General features: G+C 47.6%; 1 protein-coding gene across 1 annotated transcript; it reads left to right on the top strand.

Moving 5' to 3' along the window:
- The first annotated feature begins 865 nt into the window (after window positions 1-865).
- LOC144119619 (uncharacterized) lies at window positions 866-17054 on the top strand. Its single transcript, XM_077652193.1, has 5 exons — window positions 866-1102; window positions 7809-8082; window positions 9478-9873; window positions 15186-15479; window positions 16598-17054. Exons 2-5 carry the CDS (start codon window positions 7817-7819, stop codon window positions 17037-17039), a joined length of 1398 nt encoding a protein of 465 aa, XP_077508319.1. The 5' UTR covers window positions 866-1102; window positions 7809-7816; the 3' UTR covers window positions 17040-17054.
- The last annotated feature ends 5219 nt before the right edge of the window (window positions 17055-22273 follow it).

Below are 22273 nucleotides of genomic sequence, written 5' to 3'. Positions count from 1 at the left end.
AGACACAGTTCGTAGCATGTCACTTCCGGGTAAGAACTCATCACGTAATACGAAGCAGTTGCACAGGGCGCCCTCGAGCTTTGCCCACCTTCCGTGCTACGCCTCCACCTGTTACTAAGGGTGAGTCATTCCGTCGCTAGTGGTAGGGACGACTACCGCCTTCTTCCTGCGTCAGCTTTGAACTAGGAGCTGTCCGATTTACTCGAGATTTTTCGCAGCCTCAACTTTCCCCGTAAGGAGCATTTGGACTCCTACTCACTACAGTGCCAGAAATCACTTCATACCGTTCCATCCTCGTGATGTCACTGAGCGAAGCCATAAGCATTCACATCATTTAATGAACAATGAACAAGTTTGAATACATCTATGTGACTCCGGAAGTTTGTTACAGTCGCAGTATTTTTGGAATGTACGATGCGGAATACTACTTTGCAGGGGCTGTTGGGTTTTAAGTACTACGACGTTTTAGCATTGCGCTACTGTTGAGCCGGCATCGTCAATCATGGCTCCTGCGTATGCGCTCGCTGCTACGCGCTCTTGCTGTTGGGGCCTGGGGCTTGCAATAACTGGCTGTCATCGCTTTTTCCCGCCAGAAAACGCGCGTGCACACACACACACAGACACACACACACACACACACACACACACACACACACACACACACACACACACACACACACACACACACACACACACACACACACACACACACACACACACACACACACACACACACACACACACACACACACACACACACACACCCTACAGTGAGGAAAACGCGGTACAACTCGTAGAGTTTCCCCTTCGCTGCTCTCTCCCGCTTCCCCGAGCCTTTTCCTCCTTCCCGGCTCGGCTCAATAGAGCGGCCCTCTGCCCATTGTACGGACGCGCATCCGCCCAGGGCCTCCACTCGTCGCCGTCGTTGCTGTCGACGACGCACCATCCTCCTCGCCTCCCGTCTCCTTGCCGTGAATCACGCATCCCTGACAGTACGCAGACGAGACAGGCAGCGCCCGAGCAGACAGCCGCGACATTTGGGAGGTCGCTTGATTGGTTGGCTCCGAGGCGGCATCAGCGAGCGAATCGCCGACTTCTGCCAGTAAGTGATCGTCTGCCACAGTTGGATGCACTCTTAGTATGCAACAAGGAAAACATACGCTTAATAAGCTTTGGAACGGTGCTGGCTTTTTAACATGTAGCCGATGTGCTTTCTAGCTCTGATTTCTATGCCGGAGCCTCGATGATTTAGGGTAACTTAAGCACATAGTTTCATGAGTGAAGTGTACGACGATTCAGAGTATCTTCAGCGTTCGGCCGACACTCGTCACTGCGTTCATCGGGGGCTTGCACCACTGTTGCTTTGTTTCTCACAGCCGTGCGCATCCTTTAACGCTATTGCACTCTGCCGTACTGAAAGAGTGGCTGAAGGTGAGGAACTCGAGAAAGGTGAAAAGATACACTGCGTCGATCTTTCGGTTCATTACCAGCACCCCACCATAGTTTAGGGTCGACAAAATACATGTATGGAAGTGGCTGTCGCATTCTTCGATTTCTTCAGGGGTTCTAGCGGTGGAAACGAGGACGTAGAATTCGTAGCCATGGGGCGGAGGTCCTCATTTCGGACGCGGGCGGCATAATCGGAGAGTGCACGCAGAAGGTATTACGTGCTTTCTTTCAAAATAAGGCGGAATAGTTCCCAGAGTTCTCTCCGTAACACGGGTTTCAAAAAGTTGCTCTCCATGGCAGCACCGCTTGCACTACGACACCACCCACTCCCATCCCTACCAGGGTCACATGAGCACAGAAGCGCGCACTCACTAGAGCGGTCATTCACCAGCCCACACGGTCCTCAGGTTTTTTGAAAGTATCGCTAATTCCTTGATAGTCCCATGAAAGCGTTCGCTGACAATCCTCATGACCTTGAGAGTATTCAGTGACAATCTCGTCGACAGACGTCATGACCTTGACAGTATTCCACGAAAATCATATTGCCTTTTCACAGTATTCCTTTACAGCCCTCATGGCCCTTGATAGTATTCTCTGACAGGCCTCATGACCTTGACACTACCCCATGACGACCGTATCGCCCTTGAGAGTCATCATGAGCCTCGACGGTATCCCTTGTGAACCCTCATTACCTTGACAACATTCCATGACAACCATATGGTCTCTGACAGCCCACACGGGCATCGACAGAATTCCTTGACAGACCTCAGCAGTACATTCTAACATCGGCCACGCATCAAAGCTGGAGTATTCTGTTTCGACATATGACGCCGTTTTTCCTGGAAAAGGTGTGCTCATACAGTTATAACTGCGGGAAAAAAAATCGGCATCGCTGATTATTATCCTCGCATTCTTCCAGTGCGGCGTATACCTCAAGCACGTGCCGTGTATCGAGAAGTGAGACGCACCGCAGTTGCGCCCGAAGCCGTTTCGCATTCAGGCGTGGAACATTGTGCGAGACGACGCCACGTAACCCGAGGCAACAGGGTTATATTCGATCTGCGCATCACGAGGTCTGTGCGGGCCCGTGCAGAGGAGCGTGCAAAGGTTCTTCCTCCTGCGAGTGCAGGCTAGCGTAACTCTACGTCGCAACGGCGGCCTGCACAGAAACTACGCAGTTGCTACGCGGCCATGAGTGCACCTGGCGTTCGACAAAGTCAAGCCAGTGTAAACAAAATCTAAAACGAAATCGATAAACATAACTCAGCTGACGGTGTTTGTAAACCCAGCTGTGCGTACGCGTGAATATATAAGAGTTTGTTGTCTGAAACGCTGGTGGCCGGACAGACCGAAAGGAAAAGAAAACACTTCCGGAGAACTGGGAAGTGGACAGATGTTCTGCCGCGACGCTGGCGCCATTTTTCAATAGCGGCCGACAAATTGAACACGATGAATGATGAATTGGATCATAAAGGCTCCATGAAGTGTGCTGCCGACTTGATCAGCTGCGCTTATAGACAGCAACTTGAGCACAGTGTTCACGATTCCAGTGCGGCAGAGCTAGAAGTGGGCTCTCTATTATTTGTGCGAGGACACTTACTGGACCAAAAGTACGTGCTTATAAATTGAATTGAGAAAAGTCAGTGACTAATATTTAGTTCTTTTCTCAAGGTTTCGAGAATTCGGAGCTATAACAATATGAATCCAGGAGAGGCATTGTTTATCAGCTAAACATTCTAAAATTAAAATTCTTGGCTCTCCTAGAAAAAAAAAATTAACAAAAGGTAATTTACAGATGAGCGTAATTTGTGCTCCCACATGCTGGGCCGCGGTGGCTCAGTGGTTATGGCGCTCGGCTGCTGACCCGGAAGACGCGGGTTCGATCCCGGCCACGGCGGTCGAATTTCGTTGGGGGCCAAATACTACAGGCCCGTGTGCTGTGCGATGCCAGTGCACGTTAAAGAACCCCAAGTGGCCGAAATTTCCTGAGCCCTTCACTACGGCGTCCCTCATAGCCTGGGTAGCTTTGGGACGTTAAACCCCCATAAACCATGAACCGCATGCTGGAAACATAACTCGTAGAAAGCTGTTACGCGCGTCACATTGGGCGCAAAAGTCGTACGAGCGAGTGCGATCGTGCCGAGAAATTGTTAAATCAATGAAAGGAATATTGTCGAAGAATGTAACAGGAAGTTCTGATCGTTATCGCAAACACTGACGAGTGAAGTCGCCGTTATAGCGAATCCTTGTGCCAATAAGCCTGTGTAAACAAGAAAGCGGCGCGCAGTCTTTACGCTGCGTCTATGTTGTTGTTGTTGTAGTAGTAGTAGTAGTAGTAGTAGTAGTAGTAGTAGTAGTAGTAGTAGTAGTAGTTGTTGTTGTTGTTGTTGTTGTAGTAGTAGTAGTAGTAGTAGTAGTAGTAGTAGTAGTAGTAGTAGTAGTTGTTGTTGTTGTTGTTGTTGTTGTTGTTGTTGTTGTTGTTATCCTCATATGCGTGCTCGCGCATGGTCTTTCTCACTTTTTCGTCCTTCTTTCACTGAGCCGAAAGTCAAACAGCTATCTTTGTTGCTCTTTATCACCGTCGCCACGCTTTCCCCCTTTCTTCTGTCGTCTTCTTTTTCTCTCATTCTATGAATGTTATTTTTCGTTTTCATCAAACGACTTTTGGTCCAACCGATCCAGTCAACCTGCACAGCAAACCGTCCGTCGCTGTGTTTACTTATATCTTTTTCTTGCGTCGTTTGGCCTGGCAACCAGTGCAACGCAGCTCAAGCCATCACTGCTAACTAACTGCCTTTAGTCCATGGGTCTCTGAACTCGACTTCTTGCTTCCGCAGCTCTCAGACGCGGTCACTGTTCACCCGATGCAACTCTTATCTGCTTCAGGTGCTAATAAGCTAAGCCCGTGCGACTGCCGGGGACCGACTGTATGCATAAACGCAGTACGGAGTGGCATAAGCGGCTCCTTCTACAAGCGCTCTTGTGAGCGGGGTCGGTGCTCCTGTTTATCTCGCTCCGTGCTTCCGGTACTCGAAAGGACCACCCACAATATTTACCGGCCCACTTGGCGCCTCTGCACTGCACACAACTACGACAACGGATAATACATCCGCTGTGGAGGTGATCTCGGTTGATAATGAACGCCTCTTTCACACCATGGACTAGCTAATGGTGTTTGCACGCGTGTTCTGAGAACACTTGTCCCGCACACTTCTACTTAATAAAGGAGTATAAAAGTCATATTTTTTCCCGCGTGTTTTCGTCTTTCAAATGACGCGTTAGACGTTAGGATACGTGTATCATCCCGTGGTATTCGCAGATATGACCGCTAAATAATGTACAATTGAAATTTTTCTTGATGTTGTTTCGGTTTCGTTTTCATCAGCTGAACGATGATGTGACGTGTAGTTGGTGTTTAGGTCACGTGAGGCTTGAAAAAAGAAAAAAAAACGAAACATGACTGCTGACATGTCGTTCATTTTAATTTCAGCTTCTGAAGCAGGCTGGCTTAAGTGTTGTTGTGAATTAAAGCTACGTAGCGGCGACTGTATTTTAGGTTTATTCGGGGCTCACGTGACCTAAACACCAACTACACGTCACAGCCATCGTTCGGTTGATGAAACAGAAAAAAAAGCATCAAGAAAATGCAATTATGCATTATTTTATGCTTGTAGTCGAATGCCACGTGGTGAATCATATACTTTAATGACCAACGCATCATTTGAAAGAAGAAAACACACAATTAAAATTACCGTCTATGGTAGTTTATAGCTGATAATTAATTATGAGTTTAAGCAAGCCTTCCCGAAATCCTTTTTCGGATATCGCAAACCATAGACCCGGGTGGAGGGGGATACTTGTGATCGGATCTAATGTGACAATTATAGCTCTTTTTCTGAATTGCTATAGTGGAAACACGGTGGCCAGCGCCGTGCCTGCGCCCAATGGGCATTGAATCTCCCTTGGACGTCCTGAGGACGTTCAGGATGTCTGCAGGACGTCCAAGGGACGTTTAGTGCCTATAGGGCAGTTTCAGAACACAAACCTTCGCTTCAAGAGAGTGGCGTTTGACATGGCTGAAAGTGGTGCCGTCCCAAAGGGTGCCCCCCTGCGCTCCTCTGATGACAACTAGTGATATCTTTAAAGGAGAAAAAGAGCCTTGCATTCCGAGTCATCCATCCTCGCTAAACTACCGTTTAGAAGCGTAAATAATCGTAAACTTAAGATGGCGTTACATAATGAATTTTTTCCTTTTTTTTTTGTTCCGGTGCGTAATACACGGCAAGACTTCTAATATGGTCGTTTTTGAAACCAGCATCGTTCTTGAGTAATGTGTTTCCTTTATTTCAAAACAAAAAGAAAACTAGAAAAGGCAACATATTTAGGCAAACGTGTCCTTAAACTCGTTTAAAGTTACAATTTCGCGAAAATCTTCCAAACCACTTCACAAAGGACGCATTCGCGTTGTAAAGGCTAAAAAATATTGCAGGCAACAGACGGCACGCGGAAAATGAAATTGAGTATTCGACCGCGTGCTCATCGTTTAGAGTCGAATAGTAGCAAGAACAGCGAATAAATAAAGCACAGAAGATGTGTACGTGCGGCGGCGGTTGGGTTGTACAACCCCGGTACAGCGAAGCAACGTCTCCCAAGCTGGTTTCCCCGTAAATAGCGCGAAAGAATTTGCTTGAGGATATGACTCGCTTGTATTGGGTCACAGTCAAGCAAACGCTATAGCTGCTTTACCACTACGTAAGTTATGTCGTCGTACATGTCTGTAACGAAAAGAAAAAGGCTCAGAAAGCTTAATATCTTGATACAGAAAACGTATTTCTGTACGTCACATGCGCTTCACAATGCATGCCGCTGGCAGACACGTCCTCTGCCGCCAACTTGATAAGGCCGAGCATTTGTTTGCCTCTTGTACGATCCCGAATTGATGAGGGAATTGCAGACCTCCGGTAAACCCCTCAGTACGCGCAAGGCATCCAACGACTTTTGACAGACGCTGCCATGCAGCGAGAGGCATTCCCCTGCAAGCCGCAGGCGTGACGTCGTAGGCGCAGAAGTGACGCAGAAAGACTATCGTTTAGGAGTCCTTGAGGGGCATCACCACACGCTGCTCAAGCTCTGTGTCTCGCATTCATGCACTTATGTCTCAGCTAGTCTACGATATATGTGTGCTTTATATTCATGTTTTCCTGAAACTAGCGTGGAGAAACGTGCTACCGTTTTGAAAAACTGCCATTGGAATCAGCACAGTTGTACACTTTGGGTGGTAGGAGAATAGCACACCTTTTTATGTCGTTGTATTTGAGGTCGGTGCCTATATATTCACCTGCACTCTTTTTCATTCGCTTCTTTCCAGCTCCTTCATACTTTTCCCGATATCAGTGCGCATTAAAGGACTTCAGGCGGTAGAAATTTTTCCGAAGACCTTCACTACGGAGCCTCTTTCTCTCTTCTTTCGCTCCCTTATTCATCGCATATCGCTCCCTTCTTTCCCTATCTTTTCAACCCTTCCCTCACGGCACTGTAGAGGTGTCCGCCGAGAAGTGAGACAGTTACTGCGTCTTTACTTTTGTCAAAGCCAAATTTCACGGCGAAGTTCAGGAGTGCTTCAAGAATGAGAGAGTTGTCGTGCCCGAGTACGAGGGTTCGAACCCGACCGCAGCGGCCGCGTTTCGACGGAGGCAAAACGCAAATGGGCTCGTGTGCTGCGCGATGTCAGTACACGTTAAATATCTCCAGGTGGTCGAAATTATTCGGAAGCCTTGCACTACGGCGCCTCTTTCTTCTGTCACTGCCACCTTCCTCCCTTCCGTTACGATGCGGTTGAGGGGTCCACCTACCCGCCGCGGTGGCTCAGTGGTTAAGGCGCTCGGCTACTGATCCGGAGTTCCCGAGTTCGAACCCGACCGCGGCGGCTGCGTTTTTATGGAGGCAAAACGCTAAGGCGCCCGTGTGCTGTGCGATGTCAGTGCACGTTAAAGATCCCCAGGTGGTAGAAATTATTCCTGAGCCCTCCACTACGACACCTCGTGCTGCCTTTCTTCTTTCACTCCCTCCTTTATTCCTTCCCTTACGGCGCGGTTCAGGTGTCCAACGATATATGAGACAGATACTGCGCCATTTCCTTTCCCCAAAAACCAATTATTATTATTATTATTATTATTGAGGGGTCCGCCGATATGTGAGACAGATACTGCGCCGTTTCCTTTCCTAGAAAAAAAAACTTTTTTTTGCTCATTTTTTCTCAACCTAACTTTATCTTTGAGGGAGGAGGGCGAGATGATGCGGTAGTTTCAGTGTGGCTCAAGAGTTCTGGCTTTAATTAAACCCTCTCCTCACCGTCGCAGCATCCAGGATGACACCTGTTGTCGGCTACTGGGACCTGCGCGGCTTGGGCCAGCCCATCCGCAACCTGCTGATCTACAAGGGAGTCGATTTCGAGGACAAGCGGTACAAGTTCGGCCCGGCCCCGGACTTTAGCCGCGAGGAGTGGTTAAAGGAGAAGTTCACGCTGGGGATAATGTTCCCCAACCTGCCGTACTACATCGACGAAGACGTCAAGCTGAGCCAGAGCTTGGCCATCATGCGCTACCTGGCTCACAAGCACGACCTCGGCGCAAGGTGAGGGGCGTGGAGCGAGGAACGAAACAGAGGCGTAGCGAGAGCGCGAAGTTCCGCAGTTATGTTTCTCCACATAACACACTTCCTCAAGGTGAAGCTCACTTACAAGGTTATGTGTAGGTTTCGATGACGAAGTTCTGCAATTAAGCTCCTCTGCGTTTCACAGTCTACAACCTAGTTCATGGCGAAGCACGTTTACTGCATTATGTGTCAACTCGGTGACGAAATTTCGCAATTAAGCTTCTTCGCATAACACTGTGTTCAACTCATATCACGGGGAAGTTCGCTTACAAGGTTATCGTAGGTTTCTGCGACGAAGTTTCGCAATTTTCTCCGCATAACACTGTGTTCAACCTATAGTTCGCGTAGAAGCTACGGTTATGTGTATAGGTTTCCGTGGCCTAGGAAAGTTCATTCGCACTAAATCTGAAATGTTAAATCCCAGACAATCCTTGAATGGGTTTTGTTAAAGACGCTCAGCTACCGCAAGTATACGAGAAATTTGCGAAACTGTCATTTATTGGAAAAAAAACTAGTATTTACAAATCAAGCACTCTCGAGGCTCGCGAAATGTCTATAGCAGGCTGCTTGAAAAAGAAAGTCTCTAGTGCTCAACTGAAATCATATTGCCGCTAAAATGTGCGTTTAAAGCGGGCTTCTATATAAAGGAAAATTCACTTACTTTATCGGCAACATAATGTGGGGAAGCAATAAGCAAATGTTGGAACGTTGCTTATTCCTTGTGAGCGCAATAGTCAATCGAAATCAGTAACTACATGCTAGCAGAGCAGGTAATATCGATCAAACTGTGCCCCGTATGCCGCGCCTATTTGCTGCACGGTAGCATTGTAATGCACTAAAAGCAGTCTTAAGAATCGCATTAAGAAGGGCCACTGCATGTAAGGGCTGTTAAAGGGGGCCCAAAGTACCTGCGACTTTGAATATCGACAGCGTCCTATCCTAAAGGACCGGTCGAACTACAACCCCATTAAAGTGAAGTTAACGCTACGGACAATCGTCTTGTTGCAAGCAATATATTTATTAACGCACGACCGCCAGAAATACCTCGACAACGTACCGGGATGATGGATACTTTGATTAGATGTGCATAATTTTCTGTTTTGGTGCAGTGATTCCGGTTATATATCAGTGCTTGCTTCTTAATTAGAAGGCACAATGTTATGGACAGACCAAGCCGAGGAACCAGAGAGAAAGCAAAGAAAACGTCCTTAGGTTAAATAGTCTGTCCTTCACCCGGTGGGCTTATAGATATTGCTTCCCAGCCATCCCCCATACGCGTTTAGTCTCACACGCGCTTAAACTTGAAATCAGAGACGCTTATCACTCGCCGACTATGAAGCAACTCCCTCGATAAAAAGTGAACACCTCACGCAGGGACGAGGAGGAAACGATAAAGCTGGACGTCATGGAGCAGCAGGCCAGGGACCTGGCCTGGTGGCTCATCATGACCTGCTACTCGTCCAACTTCGACGAACAACGACTCATCTACGAGAAGGCCATGGAAGACCAGCTGCGCATCTGGGACGATCACCTGCAGGGCAAGGTGTGGGTCTTCGGGGACCGCCTGACCTACGTCGACTTCCTGCTGTACGAGGCGCTCGACTGGAACTACGAGTTCAAGGGCGAAGCCTTCGAGCCGTTCCCAGTGCTGCTGGCCTACATGAAGCGCTTCGAGGAGCTGCCCAACCTGAAGGAGTACTTCGCCTCGGACAAGTACAGCAAGTGGCCCATGATGGGACCGCAGGTTCGGTGGGGACACGTGCACGAGTAGGGCGCCATCCTTGGTCCGGAAGTCTGGCACGCCTGGCTTGCAGTCTTGAATCCGCCTGCGCCATTTGTGTTAAGAAGGCGTGCTCTATAGAGACGAAGGCCCCTTACGCTGCATGTTCAGCGATAAGAGCGATAATGCATTTCAAAACGTGTCACGCTAGGTGTATGTGAGCTTGTCAACGTATGAAATGCGTCCTCAACGAGTCTGACGTCGCTTAATACATTTGATTGCACTTCATGCGCTGAGAACATATCATAGGGATGTCCGTTGGCAGACAATGCATGTGGGCGCGAAATTCGAATGCTTCCGTCTGGTCACTTCTGCCTGCCCGCGAAGCGATTTCAATTATAGTCTAGATTATATCGGCACGCCTTCAGTATGCTTCTTCATGTCCTGTAGTCTGCATACTGATGCTATGTATACCGCTTGTTCTTGGTAATAAAAGTATTGTTCTTGAGCCCTGCCCTGTGTATCATTTGTCCTAGAATGTGGCGCTAGTCGGCGATGAATGGATTTTATTGTACAGAGTGTTCCAACAAACCCCTCAGGCAAGTTTCAAAACTTGGCTTTCTGAGGTATTATAGTAGCATTGGCATCACGGTTAAGGCACCTAGTTTCCCGCGATTCCGCAATTCCTGGGAAAAACTCGGATTTGAACGCGTTTCGCTGAATTTCGTGTTGGCAGGCAAATTTCTCGTATAATTGTTGTAACAGACATCAGTAGGAACGACCGAATGCCAAGGGAAAACGACTAATTTTCCTTATTTGCACAAATATAGCGCTAGGGGGAGTTTGAGACACCGTGAAAACTTTAAGAGAAAAAAAAAGCTAGAACCGGTTTAACTAAGTTACACCGAATGGTCGGGCGATAGCTGTTCTTGCTAGTCTATCACGTGAATATTGTTAAAAGACATGCTTGGGATTCCGTTTAAATGCCAAGGCCTGCGAAAGGTCAAACCAAGGTCAAACTAAAGGAATAGACTAAGGTCAAATTAGGCTGGACATGGCTTGGTTCAAATCGAAGAACGCCGAATTTTGGGGAGTGGGTTCCCTATCGGAAATCCTACCGAGATCCATAGCGGAAACGTAGTGGATGGTTAGTGGCTATAGAGGAAGGAGAGTGGATTCTTGGTGGCTATAGAGGAAGCAGAGTGGATTCTTGGTGGCTATAGATGAATCAGAGTGGATTCTTGGTGGCTATAGTGGCAAAATAGTGGTACGGTCATCGATGCTGGCGCTATATTGACCACCATGATGCTGGTATCGGCGGCCATGGCGGTTTCCAGCAGACGCTAGGGGTCAACATAATGGATTTCGTCCGTGATGCTGGCTTCGTGGCAACGTGGTGGCAGCAACTGCTGGAGAAACTTCATTCATTGCGGATGTTGGCATAATACTGGGAGTGTAGACTGTTAGCTGTGAGCGATGATGTCATATGTTCGTCGATCATGCGAGGCAACCTGCGTGGTTGGCAGAGGGCTGACGCACCTGGATGTCGAAGCGCGAAACGCGATTAGCCAAATTTTGGGAATGACCCGGGTACAATTAGGAGATTAGTATCGTGATGTCCATAGTCAAATGAGTCTAGACATCGATTTTGGTCTAAATCGAAGAAGGTCAAATTTCAGGGCTAGGCTAAATTTGGGACTGGACCGGGTCAAATTTGGAGACTATCATAGCATCCAGCGCATTCAAACTAACCTGAACATTGATTTTGGCCTAAATCGATCCAGGTCAAATTTCGGAGGTGAGGTGGGCCAACTTTGAGGGGTGGGATAGGCAACATTTCGGAAACGACCCGGGTGTAATTTGAAGGGCATTTGAAGGTCATACGAACACATGGACTGAAACTCGAGTTTTTATCTCCCGACTTATGGCTGGCGGTTTATCATTGCTAAGCACGAAATATTGTGCGCAAGCCCAGTTTCTTGCAGGTGGGCGCGATTGAGGTGTACACTGACCCAGGGAGCCAGTTATGCGGCGCGCATTACCAGTGTTGGCGGACAACAGGAGGCCAATGATCTGCATTAAGTTGTAAGCTGGTTGGTTAATTTCTGATAATTGACTTTTCAACTATCACAGCTAGGCAACTGGCGACATTAGAGATTTGTAGCCGGTCATTAATAATAGCCATATGACTTCCTCGAATTTTTAAAACGCGATTATCCTCGGCACTGTGGCTCGGCGAAATTTGGCTACGTCGTGTCAAAATATATGTATGCTCTTTAGAAAACCATGCAACGAAAGCAACCCTTTCTCTCCACGTAACTAGTCAAAAAAGCCAAATTTTGTCGAGCCACAGCGTCAAGGATGATCGTGTTTTCAAAATCCTAAAAACTCATATGGATTTTACTAACGACTGGCTACAAATCTCTAATTGCAACTATACGCTTAACTCTAATCTTTCTTTCTTTCTATCTATCCTTCTTTCTTTCTTTCCTTCTTTCCTTCCTTCTTTCTTTATTCTGTACACGCATGCGCGCGCCGCAGCCTTTATATTCACCATGCCTTGGTGCAATAAATCAGTTGCGAGTGCAGCGAATGCCCATGTCTGGGTGAGTTTCCTCCTTTCGTCTTTGTGGTTATCACGCTGCAGTTATGTCCCAAGAAAGCAAACAAACTGACCAAAAGCTCGTTTTTGTTCTTGTAACTGACTACTGCCCTGTATAGATTAGTTGAATTAATGTTAAGTGCGCAGAAATGATGTCCAAGTCGGTGAACCTCATATTCGCGCTGCGCATTGACTAGCTGCTTGGGCTACGTAAAAGTAACTGAGTGCTGAAGTGACCCACGAATGTCTTAGCGTGATACTGCGCGAAAAAACAACAAAAACAACAAAAAGCAAAAAATTAATCAAATTTACGCAGACACAGAAACGCCTATTCAATACCAAGTAATTAAATTTGCGAAACAGCTTTCAAGTTTTGAACTGTAGCAGAAAGACTTCAAATCAACCTAAATTACCTGCTCGAGGTATCGCGCCTTAACCTCTTTGAGAATAGTGCGATGTCACTCACTGTATAATACGGGCAGTATAGATTCATGAGGGTCTTTGTCCTGGGTTTCAGGTGCAACACGCAAAGCGGACAGCTTTCGCGTCCATGATCAAGCCGGTTAGAATGTCATTCAGGTGAGTCTAGAACATGCTGGCCGAAAAGAAGGCACTCTCGACAGCAGGCCACGTGAGATCACGTGGGGTTGAAAGCGGGAACTGCATGTCGTGGGGTACCGCAGTACTTAGTTGAGACATGTACTACGCAAGCGATGACGCGAGCTACGTAGAAGGCCGACGATGCCGTAAGACCCGGAGAAATTCCCTCCGCCAAGATTAGGAGCGCGGGAGGAGCTCTTCGGAGATATGTAAGGGCAGCTCCCGGTCACGTATACAGCACGCCTCCACAGTCTTTGCCGCTGCTATCTCTACCGAAATATCTGTGACCTGCGCACCATGTCTGCCCTGTTGAATGACAGACGCGAATTTGGAGCACTGCTCTTATCATTCAACCACGCCTCTTGGCGGACACAGGTGTTTCAGAACAGGTCGTAAAATATTATGCGTTCTAGGGGCGACGGGCGTATCTTCGGGGTCAGCGACGGGTCGTCACCGGCCGAAGCCTGATACTGCAGCTGAGTTCTGACGCTGTTGGCCGGATTTGCTCCATGAACTTTCGTTGAAGACTGCTGACGAAACGTTCGTACGAAACTTTGTTTTTATTTATTATTGTGAGGGTAATTTTACTGTGGAATAGAACAAAAAAAAATACCAGTAGCTTCGTGTAATGCTGTAAGATAGGCGAGTTGGTGATCATCACGTTAAACTTGGCGCACGGGACCAGCTGTTGTCTTGTGTGCTTCTTTTATGCACTTGTCTTCTGCTCATGTGCCAAGTTTAACATACTTAGTAGCACTGCGGAAGTGCAGAAAGTCTTTTCTGTCTACATTTAATTCACTGCTGCACTAAAAACAAACTACACGAAAACAAACATGGCTGAAGGGAGAATCAGTTTTTTCCTCCTCTCTGTGCAGTCAAGCGAGACAAAATGCAGAAATAAATTGTGTTAATCTAACCATGACCACTGCTTGCCAGTCTCGGAATGCGTCTGTTTCTGTCGTGTCTGTTAGTCCATACCTCTGCATTCGCTTTCGTGCAGTTTGAACTTAATTATATAACCAATTTCGTTCTTCTTCTACGCTTTTAAGCTCCCACTTATTAGAGAAGACAATTCTTTCTGGGGTATAGTTCGTTAATTTACTCACGAGACCTCCTGTCCTCCAAGTCTGAACTCCTATCGAAGCGACTGACCAGCATCCTAGGATAGAAACAGGAATATCAAAAGATAGTTTTAGCTCCATGCTTTATTTCCAGTTTATAGTGCGATTAATTAAATATCAAGGACCATGGCCGAACGCGCCTCTCTGGCCTGTCTCCTTTCACTCTATGTAACCGCACCCCGTTTATTGCGACGGTCAGAACAGACGGCGTATGCCTCAGCTTTTTCGGAATGTCGATACACAAGTATAATATCAGTTTGTAGAAGCTCAAGCACGAATTACGATCCACACTTGAGACCATCAGGGATGGAATAATTAGAATAATTCGCAGAGGTTGCCAAACATAGCACAAATTTTGTATACTTCGTGATAATGCCACCCTTAATAGGCGGCGTGCACTGCTCACAACCTTTTGTTCCACACAGAGACAAAAGGGACGAAGTGCGTGCGAAGCTCGATTAGTTACATGCTCTGTGTTCGTGGTGTGTTTTGGTTAATTAACTGCATAAATGAGTAAACAAAAGAATAGTTTTGTCAAACCCGGTAATCTTTATCTTCCCTTCCCCCCTCCAGGTGCACGATATACCCTTGTTTTAATTGAGCCGCCGCGGTGGCTCAGTGGTTACGGCACTGGGTTGCTGACCCGAAAGACGCGGGTTCGATCCCGGCCGTGGCGGTCGAATTTCGATGGAGGCGAAATCCTAGAGGCCCGTGTACTGTGCGATATCGGTGCAGGTTAAAGAACCCCAAGTGGTCGAAATTTCCGGAGACCTTCACTACGGCGTCCCTCATAGCCAGAGTCGCTTTGGGATGTTAAACCCACATAAACCAAACCTTGTTTTAATTGTATCTTTTCTAATTACTGTTCACAATAGTATTCTGATTGAACAGGCTAGCCAGAGTTCAGTGCATATAAATTTTGACGTCACAGGCACTGTATCTATACGGTACCACAAGGTTCCGGAGCATACCGGTACGCCGGTTTGTAACTACTATTAATTCTTAATCATTTAACGTTCTTTTGTTCGTGGCATCGCAGTCTTTGTCTCTCTGTTCATCGGGAAACGATGACACCCCTTCTCGCCTACTGGGACATACGGTCGCTGGCTCAACCCTCCCGCAATCTACTCGTCTACAAGGGCGTGCAGTTCGAGGACAAGCGCTACAAGCACGGTCCGCCGCCAGGGTACGGCCGAGAAACGTGGCTGAGCGAGAAGTTCGCCCTAGGCTTTCCGTTCCCCAACATCCCGTACTACGTGGACGACGAGGTTAAGATCACCCAGAGCGTGGCCATCCTTCGATACCTCGGAAGGAAACACGACTTGGCCGGCAGGTGAAAGCAGCGTGCCTGTCTACGATACTCATTCATGTGTTTTAGCACTGAACAGTACAAATCGCCAAGTACAGGAAGTCGTGCGCATTTCCACGTTACAAAAGCTGCTTTATGATGCCCGAAAGATTCCTTTTTCTCTGGCCACTTTGTCGAACGTCGCTGTGCATTAACCACTCAAAACTTGCTGAATCTTTTCACTTACTCTCTAGTGAAGGACCCTTGTTTTCCCAGCACAGCTGCAGCTTTTAGCATACTGTAAGAAATCTCGAGAGGCCGGGATTCTATGTGCCCATCGAGTAAAGTGGAATCATATCTGGTTCGTTGTTAGCAGCGACTGAATAATAATAATAATAATTGTTTTTAATAATAATAATTGGTTTTGGGGGGGAAAGGAAATGGCGCAGTATCTGTCTCATATATCATTGCACACCTGAACCGCGCCGTAAGGTAAGGGGTAAAGCAGGGAGTGAAAGAAGAAAGGAAGAAAGAAATGCCGTAGTGGAGGGCTGCGGAATAATTTCGGCCGCCTGGGGATCTTTAACGTGCACTGACATCGCACAGCACACGGGCGCCTTTGCGTTTTTGCTCCATAAAAACGCAGCCGCCGCGGTCGGGTTCGACTGAAACCAGAAAATACAGTTTCAGAGGGAAATGAGAAGTAAACAGGACGACAAACCTTTTTTTTAAGCGATGTTTATTGCCTCAGGGCATAAAAGGGTATGTAATGATGGATGACGAGCATGCTTAGATGAATGAAAAAGGGTTCGATGATCTAATATGGAGTCAAGTAGTAAACGATGATGTGGTCTCTGCGTCCAAGCGGTATATGAATTCGGATTGTTTCACTATTTTCGGCAGAGTCCTCTAACATCTAACAACTAGTACAACCTGCAGCCCTCCTGTAATTTATTGCTATAATGTGGTTGTGGTAACAAGGGTGTATGGACACTGTTCGGCACTCTTATGAGCACAGCTCAGCTTGGCGTTCATAGAGGGTGCCTCAGCTCATAGAATTACAAGTTATTAAGATATAGGCATATAGCTCACGAGCAGCGTGAGAGTATATTTAAACGTGGCTCCGACAGTGCTCAATAATGGCGTCCATCGCATACTTTCAGGAACGACGAGGAGACCATGGAACTGGACCTTCTAGAGCAGCAAGCACGCGACCTGAACCTCGTCATCCCTTACGAGTCAACGAATGTGCCGACCTCCAAGGGTGGGCTCGACTGGTACGTGCACAACATGGACCTCATGCTCGAGCCTTGGGCCAAGCACTTGGCCGACCGGAAGTGGGCACTCGGGGACAGACTGACGTACGTGGACTTCCTGCTCTACGAGGGACTCGACTGGCATCGGGAGTTCAAGCCAGACGCCGTGCAACGCTACCCGGAGATTGTCGGGTACCTGGAGAGATTCGAGCAGCTGCCCAACCTGAAGGAGTTCTTCGCGTCGGACAAGTACAGGAAGTGGCCCATCCTGGGACCAATGAGGCCATGGGGAAACAGAAGTGGAACGAGTTACGAGCAGACGGTCGCTAATTCTGGCGGGAAAGACTGATCTAACTCTCTCTGCACTCTGTCCAAACACGTACTCTTCGGTTTCCGATATAAGTTTTGGTGACGAGTTTTACACTGAACAAGTGAGCTGCGAAAAAAAGGTTCCACTTTTTCGTGGATGTGCCAGTCGTTGCTGAAGCGTTTGTGCGTGAAAATGTATTGAGTCAAATAAAATGTCCACAGGTTTCCTCGAGCTTTTTTTAAGCTTTTTTTTTAAGCTACGGGGGAGGCATGCTCCTCGAATGGCGCGTCAAAGGCAGCACACTCGACCTGCTAGCTGTCTTAACTTCCAGAAATGCTGTCATAGTCAGTGGTCGCATTTTTTGTTACAATAATGGAACCTGAGCAGACTAGTTCCAGTTGAAGCATAAAATGATATTTGTATCATGAGACAACCTTCGCGCTTGCTGTGAGGGCAGTAACTTAACCAGGGTTTTACTTAGCCCACTAGAGAAGTGTGGATCATTAATGGAGACCTTGTGGCTGTGCTGACACTACTTGCCTCCATATAAGTCTGATGCCGGCCATGAGTGACGAGATGTCATCGCTAGGCAGGTACCGCTGTTATCACTGCACATGCCGACGTGACCACATAGGTACGTGCCTAAATCCAAATAAAAATAAAACGGCGCAGAAAAGAGTGAAAATCGTTGCTTTTGGAAAATGAACGGCCTCAGGACTTTTCGCTGACACTTTTTGAGAGCTGTGCGATTACCAGTGCAAAATACGTGTCGTCAAAACCGTGATCATATTGTTTTTAGCCACCAAAGTATTCTCAGCTGCGGATCTGGCAGGATTTTCGGCCGCTTTAGGGTGTCATTGCGCATCCTATTGGGTCCTGTCAGAATCGCATCTTCTGGCCGGTGGGATGATGTCACGCAACCCTCGGCAGCGGAGGCCGAAGTGGATTGTGGCTGGCTGTACGTTGCCGCCTGCATTGGGGCCAAAAGTAGGCTGCAGCCGGGTCCAGCTGACCGACCGGCAGCTGTATGTTCCATAAATAAATAAACGGGCAGCACTTGGCTGATCCCACTACATTTTTGCGGACCCGCCTCCGTGCGGCCCAGGTGTGCCCTGGTCGGCGGTGCCTATAATGGCAGAGACCAGGTGAGCACGGAATGGTAGACTCCATGGCTTTGTCCGATTAGGCTGAGTATGCCTCATCAGCTGGCATGCGCGCATACGCTGCTACGATACAGCGCTACCACGTGTTGTGGGGAGTACTGGTGCAGTCTGTACCCGTGGAATCCTCGCTACATGGAAGTATTCCACTGTTATAGCGGCGGCCTACTGCCGTTCAAGATACGTGGTTACTGCGCTGTAGAGTCGGGTCTACGCGTGCATACTACTACGCTGAGTGTCAGGCAAGTCACCGAACGAAAACTTTCTCTTCCGTCCGGGAGAGGTCTTGCCACTTAATCATTCTTAACACACACTCACTATTTTCTTTCCTTTCTCTTTTCTTCCCAACTCCCCTTATGCTCAGAGGCAATAAACAACGCTACCAAAAAAAAAAAAAAGACCAGTGGCAGCCACTCATAGACAGCCCCAATAATGCGAAAAAATGAAAATAAAATGACCCGGTCATTATATGAGGTGACGCGACAAATCTGCGTCAGCAGTATTGGTTGTAGATTTCGCTGCTACAATGACCAACTTCCCGCTGCGCATTTGAATTACCTTTCGCCGCCACTTTTTCATTCCAATGCTGCGCGGGCTTCTCGTGTGTGGAGGCGTCTGCAAGGGGGTGCATAGGCCTTTCTGGAGTGTTGAGGTTAGCCGTTGGCGATGGGTGCAGCCTCTGTAGGGTGAGCATCGGTTGTTTGGTGGTTGGCGGCGTGTGGATGCTGAAGGTGAGTGGAGGAATAAGGTGGGTGGATAGTGGGTTAAACCTTCTGTAGGGTGAAGTTGGGTGGTTGGTAGTGAGTAATTTCTTCTGGAAGATGAAGGTGAGTTGTTTGGTGGAGGGTGCAGGAATCTGGAGGGTGGAGGGTAAAGGTGGGCCGGTAGTGGCCGGAGGCCTTCTCGATGGTGGTGGCATCACACAACACCAATCGGACAGATTTTGAGAAAGTTATAATAGTAACGCTAACGCATTAAAATCATAAATAATAAAAACTGACCTACGTAAGCGCTACACAGCATCTCTTCGACAACAGCAGACCTCAGTATAAGTGGTGAGCCTACATTTACAAACCTGGGTTGCTATGGCAAAAGCAGGCATTGTTGAAATGCTGGCGAGAGGGGAGGCCGTTCACGATGGTACAAAAGAAAAAAGAATATAAAAAACATAATCGGAAGGGCGCCCATGAATCCGTGTCATGTTTCTTCACTCTGTTTTGTCTTTGCCGTATAGACGTTTTGAAGTGTGCGTCGCATAGCTCACGTAAATTCTAGTACTTATTATACAGAAAGTATGATGCCCATGCATGGCACACCTCTGCATTGCATTACAGTCTCTACCAATTTATTTGACTGCGCGGTGGGGCAGTGCCCAAGGTTTGGATCATTCCACAGTTTCCGGATTGAGACGTGTTAACAAGATATCGCTGTCAGACGCACTGATGAAATGCAACATAAGCAACAGTTCTCCTTTTTGAGCAGCATGTCCAACGTGTCACTTTTACCACGGTGAAGCGGATAAATCCTAATCGAAACTTCAAATCATACATTTTCTAAGCCTCAATAAGATGGAAAGCGATGCCAGGTTTTGTAAAGCAAGTACGGAACTCATCTGAAAATTTTCAAATGTCACCGTATTAATAATGAAAGCAGAAACTATTGCTTTTCCATTCCGACCCTGTTTTTTAGAGCCTTTGTTATATTGGTGCTTTATATGCCCTATGTGGACCTTAAAGTTCACATATATTCAGCAATGTTTCACAAAAAATGAACAGCGCTCCAAATTAGAGCGCGTACCATCTAAAACCGCATTATCCGTGCGCACTATACAAAAAGAAAAAAAAATGACGTCGGTCCTTGTCTGGAATACACATTGGGCAAATTTTGGGCATGTACATTGTTTTACTTCAGGCCAACGCTCGCCACTCATATCAGCCCGCGTTGTGACCGCTGTCCTCTAGACGCGCGTCAGCCCCCTGAGATTACGGGTGCGATTTTAGGTCAAGCCCGCTTCTTTTCACTTATGTTTCCGTCCGGAGATAGGCACAGGGTAACGTGTCATAAAGCCTCGCAGGTGCACTGATCCACGGCAGGCACTTTTACGAGCGAGGCTGGACACTCACGCAGGCGTCTGGGAGTGCGCGGTCTGGGTGCAGTGCACTCGCATTTCCTCGCACAGACTGTCCTTGAGGGCTTCCGCTGAAGTTGGTGGGTAAGTGAAACTGTCTTATTACGAAACAAAGAAAATTTTCCCGCCCTCTATCGGGCACATGGCCTCGCGCGCTTTATCTACGCTACTAATATGCATGAATACAAATTCCAGCTGAAGTACTGGCGCTCAATGTGGCTTAATTTTACAGATAGTAGCACCTTTTGACACATGACATTCGAAGTGATATTCTCTGCGCTGGTCCTAGTGTCGTGTCCTTCATATTATTTTCTCTACTTCACGCTCTAAGGCGTACAGAAATGGGAACGGAGGTAAGCAGGGATTAGGAGGGTCATCATCATCGTCATCATCAGCCTGACTACACCCACTACAGGGCAAAGGCCTCTCCCATTCCTCTCCAATTAACCCTGTCCTTTGCCAGCTGCGCACACCCTATGCCTGCGAACTTCCTAATCTCATCCGCCCGCCAAACCTTCTGCCGCCCCCTGCTGCGCTTGCCTTCTCTTGGAATCCACTTCGTTACACTTAAGGACCAGCGCTTATCTTGCCTTCGCATTACATGCCCTGCCCAAGCCCATTTCTTCCTCTTGATTTCGACTAGAATGTCATTAACCCGCGTTTGTTCCCTCACCCACTCTGCCCACTTCCGGTCTCTTAACGTTACGCCTGTCATTTTTCTTTCCATGGCTCGTTGTGTTGTCCTTAACTTAAGCTGAACCCTTTTCGTTAGCCTCCACGTTTCTGCCCCGTTCTGCAGTTCCTAATTTTCTAAAAAACAAAACTCTGTAGTTACTTAACTTTTGGTCCTCAAGTCTTCTGCGGAGTCGCAGTGATGTAACAAGCCGGTAAAAACTCACTTGACTAACACTACTCCCCATTCAAGAAGTACCAATTCACTTTCGAGAAAGTGTCTGTGGTGTTGCCTGTTTAATTATACCTTAGCTCTTTTATAGTATATCACAATAAAAGAATTCACAGAAAAAAAAATTCACCAGGCATTTATTTTGGGGCTGTACGAGTTTCAGCAACAGCTGGGATGGCGCAAAAAGCCGATGCCAGTCGGTGCGTTTAGTAACTCTGGGTAAAGGGGTGAGAAGTCCGTGGTATTTATGCCTCTCCACTTGCATTAACACCCCTGATAAGCTCTGACTTTCGCTGACAGCTTTTTGCTAAGTTTTGAAACAGCCCAGTGCGGTATGGGGGTAAGGGTGAGGGTAAGCATGCGTCACGCACGGTATACCGCAGATGTATACTAGCGAAGACGCGTATACCGGTTTTACATACGGGAGCTGCGCAAACGCAGTAGTTTTAGCCGGCGACGCATTTGCACAGCGCATGCGCAGCTCCCGTACGTGAAACCGGTATACGACTTCGCTAGTATACGTCTGCGGTATACGCTAAATCTCTTTAATCTTTATAATTAATCTTTATAAGGCAGCCGGCGCGACAGGCGCAGCGAGGGAATGGGGCGAGAACGCGGACGGCGATGACGACGACATCATCATCATCATCATCATCATCAGCCTTACTACACCCACTGCAGGGCAAAGGCCTCTCCCATGTCTCTCCAATTAATCCTATCCTTTGCCAGCTGCATCCACCCTTTGCCTGCAAACTTCTTAATCTCATCCGCCCACCTAACCTTCTGCCGCCCCCTGCTACGCTTACTTTCTCTTGGAACCCACTCCGTTACCCTTAAAGACCAGCGGTTATCCTGCCTTCGCATTACATGCCATGCCCAAGCCCATTTCTTTCTCTTGATTTCGACTAGGATATCATTAACCCGTGTTTGTTCCCTCACCCACTCTGCCCGTTTCCGATCTCTTAACGTTACACCTATCATTTTTCTTTCCATGGCTCGCTGCGTTGTCCTTAACCTAAGCTGAACTCTTTTCGTTAGCCTCCACGTTTCTGCCCCGTAGGTGAGTACCGGTAAGATTATG

Source organism: Amblyomma americanum, chromosome 2, assembly GCF_052857255.1.
Source record: "Amblyomma americanum isolate KBUSLIRL-KWMA chromosome 2, ASM5285725v1, whole genome shotgun sequence".
In the NCBI taxonomy this organism is placed as follows: domain Eukaryota; kingdom Metazoa; phylum Arthropoda; class Arachnida; order Ixodida; family Ixodidae; genus Amblyomma; species Amblyomma americanum.
This window is presented reverse-complemented; position numbering and strand designations above follow the sequence as displayed.